The sequence below is a fragment of the Python bivittatus genome, unplaced genomic scaffold (assembly GCF_059951505.1).
Source record: "Python bivittatus isolate LINGU-HERP-01145 unplaced genomic scaffold, Pbiv_v1 ctg000850_np1212, whole genome shotgun sequence".
NCBI classification, from domain to species: Eukaryota; Metazoa; Chordata; class Lepidosauria; order Squamata; family Pythonidae; genus Python; species Python bivittatus.
The window spans coordinates 57,769,622-57,783,891 of NW_028277112.1; the positions used below are offsets into that span (position 1 = coordinate 57,769,622).

At 37.3% G+C, this 14,270-nt stretch overlaps 1 protein-coding gene across 9 annotated transcripts in view; it reads right to left on the minus strand.

Moving 5' to 3' along the window:
• The window catches only part of PALM2AKAP2 (PALM2 and AKAP2 fusion), a 245,073-nt gene that overhangs the window by 180,758 nt on the left and 50,045 nt on the right, over window positions 1-14,270 (minus strand). For all 9 annotated transcript variants that reach the window (XR_015793878.1, XM_088130330.1, XM_088130327.1 and 6 more), the window contains exon 3: window positions 12,008-12,138. Coding sequence is in view for 8 of the 9 variants with exons in the window: in XM_088130330.1 (XP_087986456.1) it covers window positions 12,008-12,138 (131 nt within the window). In the remaining variant the exon portion in view is untranslated. The remainder of the gene's footprint in view (window positions 1-12,007; window positions 12,139-14,270) is intronic.

A 14,270-nucleotide genomic window follows, 5' to 3' on the forward strand; every position in this document is an offset into this window, starting at 1 on the left:
GAGGGGATATACGTCGAATGAATGAATGAAGTAGACTTATTTTAGTTCTGAACATGGCATTCAAAAGGAATGGGACATGGTGGAATAGCATACAGCTCTACCGCCAAGGCTGCTATGTGCATCTGACCTGCCCCTCAATCTGTTCAGACTGAGGCAAGGTTCGACTTAGAGTTCAACTGCGATTTGCTCAAACATACACAGCATTTTCTGCGTCATTAGTAATTCTGCTTCCTAAGACTTTCCCAGCAGTACTGGTATAACCCTGCACTCTGGGCAACTACTTTTCCACAGTGTTTTACCTCTTCTTGAAGTTAACCTAATATTTCCGAGGGTCCCAAGCTATCCGTTAAGGTTTCTCCAAACACTTCACAAACCGAAAAAGCCAATTCTGTTGGACTTACTACTAAATTCAGCAGCAATATGAATTTGTTAATGTATGAGAACAATAAATAAACAAATGGAAACAATGATATCACAGAGAATGTGTGGATTTCCCTTTCCTGGGCATGAATGAGGTTAATTGTTTGTGCTCTCTAGGCTCCCCACCCCCAGTTGTTATTCTTGCACTATGCACGTTCTTGGAAAACTATTCTCTACTTTGCCTGAGCAAAGTACCAAATAAGGACTCGTCATTCATTTGCACAAATAGTGGGTTCTGTGCTGACTCTCTGTTTTGTTTACGCACTACATTTTCTGCAGGAGCCTCTGTTCAGCAATAACCCCATGGTCCTGCTGTACAGCTATGGACACCCTGCATTATGCATCTCTGTAGGGCTTCACTGTGTTCAGTGTAACCATATTCTAGTCAATGAGACACTTGATGCCTTTTTTCCACTGGCGTCATCCACAACTATGCAAGCAGTAAATACTATTTGTACTCCCAAGGGGTAAAATGCATAAAATAACTGCACTTCCTTGGCACACATTTAAAGGTCTAGATAAAATGAAAACAGATTACATTGAAAAGGGTGAATGCAGATGAAAGGGGTCTGCATAATTAGTGGCTCACTAAGCTAAATGTATGGTGGTAAACAAGGGTGGGACATTCTCCTAGTTTTGCTAGTTGCCAGGGTTGGTTATCTACCAGGAAGGTTGCAACATATGACCATTGGGCTACAAATGGCTTGGTCAACATTGGCTAAAGATCACACTGTAGTTTTTCTTGGGCCCCGATTATGCAAAAATCGAACAGCAGCTTCCACGCTGACTCGCTTTTCTAAAAGAAGCCCAAGGGTTGGCATCCACACTGAGTCCAGGTAAGCTACTGAGGTCTTATAACTGACCAAAGTCTTGGTGAACAAAGGGACTGCATTTGTTTTGCCCAATTCAAAAATCTGCTTCAGCCACAGAAACAGTTTATTAAGCATTTATTAAGATTCCTATACTATACAGTTTAAGAATTCAAGAGAGCAAGAGCTGGCATTACTTCAAAAGTGGTAATCAGGTTCTGTCAGATAATCAATATGAAGTTTTTCAAAGCCAATAAATGGAAGATTCTTCCAAGTTCTACCCAGAATTCACCATGCACTAAAGAGATTTCACTCTAGGGCTTGTCTCCTTCAATTGAGTCAGCATTAGATCAGAAGTTATCCAAACACTAAATTAAGTATTGCAGAACATGTATTTAAGTAGCAAATAATGTGTTAACCTGCATGACTAGAAGCAGGATTATCTATAAAATAGCAATGTAGAGAGGGGGGAGAGAGAGATAGGGGTGAGGGAGAAAGGGGTTTATTCCTTGCTATTTGCTATTTGCCTCAAATGAGTGAGAAACTCAGTTGGTAGCTGCAGAACACAAATCCGCTGTTGTGATGAATGAATTAAATGAAAATTGAAATAATGCAAGGTTGATCTTGCAATAATTCCAGTGCTACCAGAAGTCAGAGGTGATTAACACAATTACTGCAACCAAATCAGATTTGAGTAAATTTTGATCAATTAAAAATAGCCCAAACACCTCATATCTGTCCTTCATTATAAGCATTATCCAATAGCAGTTATGACTTATAAATTTCATGATGTCAGTAGAAGCTTAAATCCTGTTAAAATCAGTGAGACTATTAATACAGATGTATTTAATAAAGCTCCTGACTCTGGCAACTCATATAGTTGCAATGGAATGACTCTCTATGTCTAAATGATTCTCAAATCTTTTGGTCATAGTTTGCCTATTCTGAGATCAATAATTTTATACACTCTGGACATCCAAACAGATTCAATTGCAATTCTCCTCTGATATGAAAAATTAGTAGTGCCACATTAAAGATATATATGTATGTGTGAACTATCTGGGCTGTGTTAAATCCCCCACCTTCAAGCACTTATATTACAGGTAGTACTCGCTTAACAACCACTCTTTCAGCGACCATTAAAAGTTATAATGGTGCTAAATGAGGAGACTTATAGCTAGTCCTCAAAGTTGCAGCCATCGCAGTGTCCCTGCAGCCACATGATCACGATTCAGGTGCTTGGCAATCAGCATGCAATTATGACAGTCAGTGTCTTGTGGTCACGTGATCGCCATTTGCACCTTCACTGCTGGCTTCCGACAAGCCAAGTCAATGGGGAAGCTGACAGGAAGTTGCAAGCTGCAGTCATGTGATGTTGCACTTAATGACCAAGTGCTATCTGCTTAAAGACCACAACTGGAACGGCTGTCGTAAGTTGATGCAGTCATATGATTTTTTGCTTTAAGACTGCATCGCTTAGCAATGGAGTTCCCAGTCCCAATTATGGTCATTAACTGTACACAAAAAATAGTCTGGGGATATATGTCTCTGTTTTATGAGATGGGAGACCATTTGATAACCAAACATGATCTGACTGAGCAACTCAAAGGAGTAGCAATATAAAACTATAATATAATTCCCAGTATATTAAAGAGAGAACAGAATGCAATAAATGTCAAAAATGAGATGGGAGGCAGAATCATTTATGACTTCAGGTAAAGTACTCAAATTTTGACGAAGCTTGTAAATGCAGTGCTTTCTCCAACAGAACAGTTTGACTTTTAACAGTGGAATCTACTGCATTATAAGGACCAACCCAGGACAAGACAGCTTCCTGCAAAGCTGCTTTGCATTTGTGATTGGCCACTGGGAGAAAGGCATGAAGTGGAGCAACTATATTATGATGGCTGCAAACTTAAAGATGGATACTAGCCAGGAAGTTCTACTAAACTCAGGACAGGTTATTTTTAAGTAAGCATGCATACTTGTTGGCCATATAGATATTTTATTATTATCTCTGAAAGTTTCAAAACTTTTGATATGTCTTATCTAAACTGTGCATATTCAATGGTTGTATAGGTGTTATTTCAGCTGGAAGAATATTTTGTTTGGTTTGTATGTTTAAATAATGTTAGCTAACTTGTACTTCTGGACAAATATGTGGATTGGAATACAGTTCCTCTTTGATTTATATAATTTCCCCAATTCTGCAATGTAGTTCTCACATTAAGAATAATATATCAAAATATTTTTATTGGGGAAAACTGGACACAGAAATGTGGGAAGTGAAAAAATATTAATGAAGCTCATTCAATCTTTTTTACTATATGAACACTTTTCAGCTTTTAAACAGAGTAAGGACTAGTTCCTGCCCATTAACTAGAAATAAACTCTGGTGTAAAACCAAGTACAGTGTTGAAGAGAGAGCCTATTTAGTTGCTAAGTAAAAATATCTGCCACATTTGTTACAGTACCAAGTGTATATTTTAAAATTCCTATGTGTCACTAACACTTAATGTTTTTTAGTTGTATACAAGTTCCCTTAATCATTTCAAAGCATAGTAAGTCATATTTTGTACGGTTAAAATATAAACCTTTTCAACGTTCTGCAGTCAAATAAAATGAAATTTGAGGAATTTCCAGATTGGAAGAACCTGCAGATTGGACATGGTTTTTAAAGTGCTGTGAAGAAAGCTGAAGAATCAAGGCCCAATTTTCCACATGTTATTCCACAAAATAACAAACCGTCTTGTGGGGAAGATAATCACAAGAGATAGGCTGGCACTCCAGTGAATACTCCATCTGAAGCCCATTCAGTAATTGTGTCTAAGGAAAGTTCAGCGTATACCACAGCTTTCCTGAACAATCTTTACTCTGTATTGTGCAAAAAGAGCACACCCATCACAGTGGGTAGAAGTAGATAAGAGACTTAAATCCAGTGTGTACATTAGAATTTGCAAGTCAAAATATTGGCTGCAGGCCCCTACTTCTATTTTGAGTTGAGATCTGATGTACATTCTTGAATATCAGTTAACTGCTTAGACCAGGCTGGACAACCCTGCTGAGTTGTCTTAGAGCTTTTGGAATTCATTTGCCCCAGGTCATTTACCTGCTACACCATCACATAACAGTGCTCCTGTTTGTTTGTTTTTTTTTACATCAAAATGCAAGTTGGTGCTGTCAGCTCACACATTCACTTAAAGTCAAGACTTATTCATATGACTGCTGCATTAAGTAATTGCTTGCAAATCGAGATGCACCAGAACAACGGTGCCATAAATAATAACTTCATTTTCTATCATATCACCTTGAAGAAAATGCTTTAATAGAAACAATTCTTTCTTTAAAAATAATTTTATTAAGGGGATTTTCAACAGAATAAAAACAGTACAAATTTCGAGTTGAAAGTAAGAAGAATAAAGAAAAGTAATAAGTAAGTGAAGAAGAAATAAAAAGAGAGAAGTAGAAAAGGAAAAAAAAAAAAGGAAAGGTTACAAAGAAGTGGCTTCCGATCTTTTTAACAGTGGTTATAAATGTGTTTATATTATTATTACCCTCTCTAAGATTACATCATAATTTCCTTCTTTCCATCATCTATCTTTTCTAATCATCAAATCCAAAACGCACAAATTTGTTTTTTTCTTTTTTCAGCAAAAAGTCCACAAGTCAATTTTTGAGATGGAAATTAGTTCACAGATAGGTGGGCCAGGCTTGCAAATACAGTCATCATGTGTCTAGCAACTAATTATAGGAATCAAGTATACATTGATCTCTGAGGAGTGAAAATCCTAGTCTGCCTTCTTTCTATATTTAGACTTCATATTTTCCAGCCAATCTTTTCCCCAGACATGGGAGTTAACAACTTGGTTAAAAAAAAATCCAAGATTCTCCGAATGATAAATACAATCCCCCATATTCAATTCAATTCAATTCTTGTCCCACACAGCAGAAATGCCAGCATTATAAAACATACAGGCATGTATTTCATTGTTTGTTTGCAATTCTTTGTGTCCTTGTAGGACTTTATCAAGTATCAGTAGTGAACCAACTTCACTATATTCTCTAAATACTATAGAAATGTAGATGCTTGGTGTTTCAAAGGGCTCTCCCTCTGGACTTAATCGGGAAAGGCCTTCTGTTGCTAATACACATTATTCATTTCCAGAGGGTCACCCTGGATGTTTGCTTCAAAGCCATGCCCTGACTCTATACTCTCTTTCAGTCCCATTATCCGTAAATTCTGTCTTCAATACTACCTTGATGTAAAAGACCAAAACTCTAATTTCTTTAACTGATCTTTTCTTTTCTTATTCTTGTTCTACAGTCTTTCAGAGGAATTCCACTCATATTCTCAAACTTAACTCTTCTAATAATACTGCTATTTGCTTTTCTTGCCAAGTCTGGAATATTTTCCATTCTCTATATGGCATTATTCCAGGGGAATTATGTGTGGAAAGAATAGCCAGCATTGGAGCTGGCATTTCTCCCCTACAGCGTCTCTGGAACAATCCTGTGTTAGGATATGGCACAATTCTTAAGAAAGTATTCTCAGGAAAAACAAGATGGTAGCCGCAGTATGTCCCGCCCAAGTTCTGCTGTACTGCCTTATCGTGGCGGGGTGTGTGTGTGTGTGTGTTCCTAGGAGGGATGAGTGAAGAACCTCAGGCATGTATGCCAAGATTATATACTCCCAGTAGGGTCACCCATGGTGGTCATCCCAGCTACCCAGTTAAAGCAAGGTATTGGGTAGCAGCGATATTGGAAGATGCTGGAGGCAGATAACTACTTCAATGACAATGCCAAAGGCATCAATTAATATTGCACGGGAGAAGGCAATGGTAAACCATTCCTGTATTTTTCCAAGAAAACCATATGGAAAGAAAATATAAAATGATTGACAATATGGTGCTGGATGATGGCGCCCTTAAGTTGGATGGCATTCCACATATTACTGAGGAAGAGTACTAATAATCTTTTAGAGTACTAATAATATTTATGATGTGGCTAGATTAAAGTCTTTGGGACATCTTGTTGCTGACGCTGCCATACAGAAAAAGAAAATCCGAAACTGCAAAGACAGAATTACAGTAGGAACGTAGAACGTAAGAAGCGCAAACACAGGAAAGCTCAATACAGTGAAAGAGGAAATGAAACAACTACAAATTGACATTTTAGGCATCAGCGAATTGAGATGGACTAGGATCGGACACTTTGTCAGAAGATCACACTGTTTATTACTCAGGACATGAAAAACAAAGAAATGGCGTTGCTTTTATAGTTAGGAAGGGTATAGCAAGAACAGTACTTGGCTACAATACAATCAATGACCGAATAATATCGATTAGAATTTGTGGACAACCCTTTAATATGATGATCATTCAAGCTTATGCTCTAATCACCGATGCAGAAGAAAAGGAGGTTGATGACTTCTACGATCAAGTTCAATTTGAAATCAACAGAACATGCAAGCAAGATATGCTGCTTGTGACTGGAGACTGGAATGCCAAAGTTGGAAACATGAAAGAGGAAAATGTAGTTGGGTTGTATGGTTTAGGAAACCAAAATGGAGCAGGAGAACAACTTACCAATTTCTGTCACTCCAGTGATTTCTTCATAGCTAACACTGTCTTCAAACAACCAAAACGACATCTCTGTACATGGACATCACCAGATGGAGTATGTAGAAATCAAATTTACTATATTATTGCTAGAAAGAGATGGAGCAGCTCAATTATAGCATCAAAGATATGGCCAGGTGCTGACTGTGGAATGGTTCATGAACTGCTCATGTGCAATGTTCAAGTTAAACTAAAGAAGAAGAACAAAGCCAGTCAGTTTCCATGATATGATCTTGAACATATAATCACCATTTTCAAGAACATCAGGAATTGCTTTGAAGTCCTGAACCTCACTGATAGAGAACCAAAGGAATTATGGAATGAACTTAAAGAAGTCGTAAAGGATGAATATGAAAAGAGACTGCCAAAAATGAAGAGAAGAAAGCAAACTGGGTGTCAGAAGAAACTATGGAAATCACCAAGAAGAGAGGAGAAGCCAAAGCCAAAAAAGACAAAAATCTCAGAAAGGAACTTAACAAAGAGTTTCAGAGAGCTGTTAGAAGAGACAAGAAGCAGTATTGCAACACCATCTGTAAAGACATTGAAGATGGAAACAAAAATGGAAAAACAAGATCACAAGATCTCTGAACTCAGAAGGAGGTTCCAACCTCAAATTGGTAGGCTAAAGGATGCCAATGGACAGAAAGTAATCAATTCTAAGAAGGTCAAAGGAAGATGGAAGGAGTATACTCAAACACTATAGAGTAGAGATGTCAACATCCAAGATACCTTAGAAGATATTCCTTACTTACAAGAACCACTAGTACTAGAGATGAAGCTAGACTCCAGTCATTATCAAGTCAGAAAGCTACAGGAACTGATGTAATACCCACTGAAATATGGCAAGCAACAAAAGTTCAGTCAAGGTTCTAACCAAGCTATGCCAGCAAATCTGGAGAGCGACATAGTGGCCAACCGATTGGAAAAGATCAATCTACATTCCAATACCAAAAAAAAAGGAAACTTAATGGAGTGTGCACATTATTGTACAATATCCTTAATTTCACATGCTAGCAAAATAATGCTTAGGATCACCCAACACAGATTAGAGCCATATATGGAAAAAGAGATGCCAGATGTTCAAGCTGGCTTTAGAAAAGGCTGAGGAATATGAAACATTATTGCTGATGCATGGTGTATAATTGTAAAAGCCAAAGAATACCAAAAGGAACTCAGTATATGCTTCATCAATTATAGAAAAGCCTTTGACTGTGTCAATCACGTCAAGCTGTGGAATGTGCTCAGAAAAATGGGAATCTCAGAACATCTCATTATCCTCATGAGAAACTTATATACAGGTCAAGAAGCCACAGTACAGACAGAACATGGTGAAACAGACTGGTTCCAGGTTGGCAAAGGAGTGAGACAGGGCTGCATACTCTCCCCTTATTTATTCAACCTATATGCAGAATATATATTAAGGGAAGCTGGATTGGAAGAAGATGAGCGTGGTTTTAAAACTGGAGGAAGAAACATCAATACCTGCGCTATACTGATTAAACTACCCTGATAGCCAAAAATGCAAAGGATCTGCAAGCCCTAGTACTAGAAGTCAAAGAGCACAGTGAAAAAATGGGATTAAAATTAAATATAAAGAAGACCAAAGTAATGACAACAGATAGAACAATCAGCTGTAGAATTGACAGTGTGGATACTGAAGTGGTAGATACTTCTGCTTTTCAACCATCACCAGCAAAGGAACAAGTAGTCAGGAAATACACTGCAGACTAGCACTTGGTAGATCAGCCATGAAGGCCTTGGAAAAGATACTCGAATGCCATGATGTGTCTATACCTACAAAGATTAGAATCATGCAAGCCATGGTATTCCCTGTGACACTCTATGGAAGCGAAAGTTGGACTTTAAAGAAGCAGGATAGGAAGAGTATTGTCGCTTTTGAACTTCAGTATTGGAGAAGGCTCCTGAGAATATCGTGGACAGCCAAGAAAACAAACTGATGGATCACTGAACAAATCAATCCAGAGTTCTCACCCGAGACACAAATGACCAGGCTCAAATTATCCTTCTTCAGACATATTATGCAAAAACCCAGCTCTCTGGAAAAGGCTCTAATGCTGGGAAAGTAGAAGGAAAGAGAAGAAGAGGATGACCAGCAGCAAGGTGGATAGACTCAGTTACAGTGGTGATGAGTGCACTGTTGGAAAACCTGAAAGACCAGGTTACAGATAGATTGCCTCGGAGAAAATCTATCTACTATATGTGGTTGCTAGTAGTCAAAAATGACTTAATGGCACATAATCAATCAATAACCAAAAGCCCCAGTATGTAGCCAGCAAACATTTAAAGGGGGGGGGCATTGTTACTTCTGCTACTTTCTAAACCCTTTGCTAAAACTGATAAAATTTATCTCCAAAATGTCCCAAGGTATGGATCCCAATTTCATCCCCAATAAAGCAGTGTAATGCTTCAGATTTAGTTCTAAAAAAACTGCTTCAGAAGGCACAGAAGTGCAAACATAGCAACTGTCTGCAACTTTTTAAAGCAGCTGCAACTTTTCATATGGCAGGTGCAGAAGACAGCCATATGAACCAAAAGATGAAGCTACTTTAATGAATTGTGGACAGTTGCTACAATTATATACCCATGTTCTCCCAAGAACTATTTCCAAATTATTTCCACAGTACGACAGAGCCCTAACCTCTAGTCCTGATACTTCCATCATTTTGGTTAATTGTTTTCCAACCTTATATAAATATTATAGTAGCATATGCACCTTTCTGATTCTACTGTTAATTCTTTCTGTTGTGTGTCACGAACTGCAATGTGTTTGTTGTTTTCAGCTCATTTTTGGCCATTATTTGTGCTGTTCTCTTCTCTCTCTCACTATGGTTCTCGTACTTTCCAGTATTTCTATGGCTTTGTTTCTCTACCGCTCTCTTCTTTTATTCATTCCTCAAGTGTCTTTTTATTCTATAAGCACCAGTTTTCTACCTAAAAATGAGAGATTTCACTCTTTATTCTGTCCCTGCAGGCAGCTCTTTATTCTAGATTGTGCTTTCATGTGTCTCTTCCTTATATTTCTATGCTACTCTCTCTTTCCAGGGCTAGTTTGAAGATATTTTGCAGTCTAATGCAAGAGAAGACAGGGTTACCCATCTAGCTGAGTGGGATGGCAGTTGAATTTTATTTCCAGCCCATCTAAAGGCAGCAAATAAATTTACAGAGAATAAGGTAAACCATGTATAGTACATACAGCTCATGTTCTCTGATGGAAGGTCCAGTATCTACTAGATACTGAGAATATCTTTGCCTGCCTGCCTGCCTGCCTATCGGTATCCAGTATCCAGTATCTGCTAGATACAAGAAAACCAGTTTGGTGTAGTGTTGGGATAACAATATAATAATAATAATAATAATAATAATAATAATAATAATAATAATAATATTGAAGCACTAATATGTAGATAGGGGTTATCCCTGCATTTAAAGAGCCATTTTTCTATTTTTCTTTTATTTGCCTTTTTTTCTTCCAGAGATTCCTTTACTTAACATCCATGAAGAGTCTGTTTTAACTAGGATTAAAATAATACAAGTTTAGTTCAAAAAGGGTGGCAGCACCTAGCACCCTTGGCTGATCTCAACTAAGGCTAAGAAGGTTTGGAAAATAATTAGTATTTGGATTAATTAATTAGTAGTTTAAATCTATAATGCTGAGAAAGATAGAAAGACAGAGAAGCAGCTGCAAGGTAGATGGAGTCAATTATAGCGGCAACGGGTACACCACTGAAGACCTGAAGGACCTGGTTGGAGGCAGCTCATTATGGAAAAAATCTATCTATATGGTTGCTAAGAGTAGACACCAACTAAATGGCACATAAACAACCAACCAACCAACCAACCAACCAACCAACCAACCTGTATTTGGGTGAGGGGCCATCAAGAAATCCCAAAGCTCCACACTGCATTGAGAAGATGAAAAAACATCCCAGAATAAAGTAGTGGCAAATTACTTTTATCTTGTCACCAAGAAAAGAAACATGGATGTGTCCACATAATTAACAGGGGTTGATCTCAACTCATGGAACATTTCATTATAGTTCACTTTTGCAGCTCGTACCACAGGGATGAAAAGTTGACATGATTTGGTTCTGGGTCATCTAGCATTATATATCATGTGGTAGGTTGGATACAGGGGAAGAAAACCACTGTAGCTCTGTTCAGACTGCTGTTATTTTGCCAAGCCTGGATATTTTTATCAAAAAGGGACTGACACAATTAATGATACAGAGATAATATTTTCTGAGCAACCACAATATGAAAACAAGGTAAGAGTCTTTCTGAACATGCTCATAAATATCAATAAAGCTGTCAAGGCTTGGATCACCGCCTTGAGAGAAAAGTGTTGACTTTTCTCAAGAGTCAAAAAGAATCATAAAGAATATTCAAGAAAGCAGCTGGGATAAAAATAAGTTGCTGATGCACTGACAGCTTCCTGAACCCCTTTACATAATTTCTTTCCAACATTCCACTGGGTTAGAGAGAATAAAAACAGAAGTCAAAATATTTCACAAATGATAAATGTTATTATTCTGACTCCTGAGTCCAGTGCTGCTTATTCAGGCTATCTTTTTCTCTTTTTCACTGCAACTCTATAAAAATATCTTCAAATGTAAATCCCACTGAGTTTATTGGTATTACTCCCAAGTAAGCAATATAGATTTGTACCTTTAAGCCCTTCCAAACTCCAACCAGAATTCATGTTTTATATCAGATATGTGTTATTCATGTATTTTCTTCTTGACCTTCAGCTAATGAGGGTGCTTTTTTCCAGCAAATGGATTACTGGCCAATTCATGAAATTCAGCAGCATGCACTATTTTTCAGGCTATTCTGCATTTCAGGGGCTGTTGTGAGTTGCAATTCAGCAACTTCTAGAGGCCCACAGGTTATAGATTAAAATGTAATTATTAAAAGTAAGTGGTATATTTAGTTTTTATCCATCCCCCAATGAAATCATTAGCTTTATTCATGGGGAATGTCACTAAGTCACTAACCTTGACTTTATTAATTTCCAAGCGTTTCGGTTTTTACATCGCACTGTTTTGTTTTACATTGTACTGGCAATATGGTTATAAGAAGGCAGAAAGTGGGCCTCTTTCATTTACTTAAGGTAAAAATAAAAGAAAGATGTGGTCCTACCTATGGATGTTGCCTTCAAGCTTTTTCACCTTTAGTTCATCTTCTTCTGACTGCCTCTTCCTGGCTTCTTCTTCGGCTGGAGAACTTGCAGGAATTCCCTGCAGCAGCCATTTTTCCCGAAGTGCTTTTGACTAGGTGAGAGATGACAGAGGAAAGAAGAAAAACCACACTAGACATTAGAAGAGACACTAGAAGAATTCTGCTCCTAAATATTTGATAACCCTTCTTAAAGCCACTGGTTAGTGCTTTCAGCATTAAACTAATTCATGATTCTCTTGAGGGACCAATCTAGATCTCTATTCAGCTAAGGTGTCACATCTAATCTATGAATAAAAGGGTCATTGATTTCATATCCAGAAATAATTTTAATTTACAACTGTAAGTAGACAAACTGATAAAATGAATCAACTGCTCAGGGACTGAAATTCTGAACCAAGTTGAAGACCTTCAATGGGGAGGGGAAAGAATGATGTTATAGAGAGAACAAATAGTGCACTCAGCCATGGGGTAGTTTTCAAACAAGCAAACGAACAAGCATGATTAGATATAAAGGAAGAAATGAAACCTATGCATGAAAGTGTTATGTAAAAAATATGCCTGGAAATGATTTAATTAAGGGAAACCACTCCAAAGAAGTAAGAGTAATTCAATTACTGGCAATCCACTGGCACAAATCAATTGTAAATGTTTCTTTATAAATCTTATGCCATCCATTCCAATGGCTCTGGGCAGCTTACAAAAATACATATACATATTCAAAGTTCTAAAATAATTTAAAAACTGTGAAACTAATGTTAAAACTAAATGTTTGGATTTATCCAATGTTTTATGAAAATCCTTTTGGCTACTCTCCATGCATGAAAGGTCCATGCTTGGTTAAATTCCAAATACTGGAGAAGTAGTAGAAAGTACTTTACATTTCCTAGACTATTATGTAGACCTGATCACAGTTACCCATTTACTTCCATCCTTCCCCCACCATTTGTTAACCGTTCTTGGCTCAAAAACTGCAAATAGAAGTACTCATGTAAGATGAAACAGCAGGCAAAAATAAATACAAACTTTTGTATTTGTTTATTTTTTAATTTAGACCAAAACAGAAATGGGATAGAATGGCCTTATGATATAATACATGTGAAACAATATGAAGTATTCACAGACTGTTTATCCCTACAAACATGGACGGACATGAACTTATTATGAATTTTCTGCACAAAGTTGTGCAAGTCTAAGTTGAAGACTGCACAACAGAAACCACATTGCAAAGTACACAAAATTCTAAGTATATAATACTGGACGTGGGCATGTAGATCATCAAATTCAACCTTCTGCTTAGTGCAGGAATCCAAAGTAAAGCATCTCCAATGAAAAGTAGCTTACCACGTCTCTAAGTAATTGGTTTCACTGTTAAACTGTTCTTACAGTTAGGAAGTTTTTTCTAACATTCAATTGGATTCTGCTTTCCTATAATGTGCATCTAACATTCTGGATCCTGAATTCTGAAACAAGGAAGAACAGATCGACTTTCTTCTATTTGACATCATTTCAAGTATTCGAAGTATGATATCATACCCTCCTCAGTCATCTTTTCTCAAGGCTAAACATGACCAGTTTCTTCAATCTCTCATCATAGAACTGAGTTTCTAGTCCCCTTATCATCTTCACTGTCCTTCTTTGAATCCTTCTGAAAATGGGATGCCCAGAACTGGCCAGAATACTCACAGTGAAGCCTATCCAAAGCAGGACAGAATGGAATGATTACTTCACAGGGTTTGCAATTTAAATTTCTGTTGATGCAGCCTAAGGTTGCATTTGGGTTCTTTGCAGCCACACCACAATGCTGGCTACTATTCATTTAAAGTGAACTATTATTCCAGGATCTTTTTTCACAAGTACTATTACCAAATCAAGTATCCTCTATTTTATACTTGTGCATTTGATTTCTGTTTTTTAAATGAGGAAATTTGCACTTATCCTGGTTAAATTTCATTATTGTAGTTTTAGCCCTTTTCTTCCAACCTATCAAGATGGTTTTGAATTTCATTTCCAACTTCTATGGAATCAATTATCCCACTCAATTTTTATAATCTGCAAATCTGATAAGCCTTCTCTCAACTTCTTCATTTAAATCATTAATGGATTATCAGAACAGAAGACCTGGGACTGATCCTTGTGGGGTCCTATTTGATTCCTTTTTCCAATTTAATGAGGAATTAATGAACCCTCTCTGAGAGCATTTTTCAAGCCAGCTATGGATGAACTC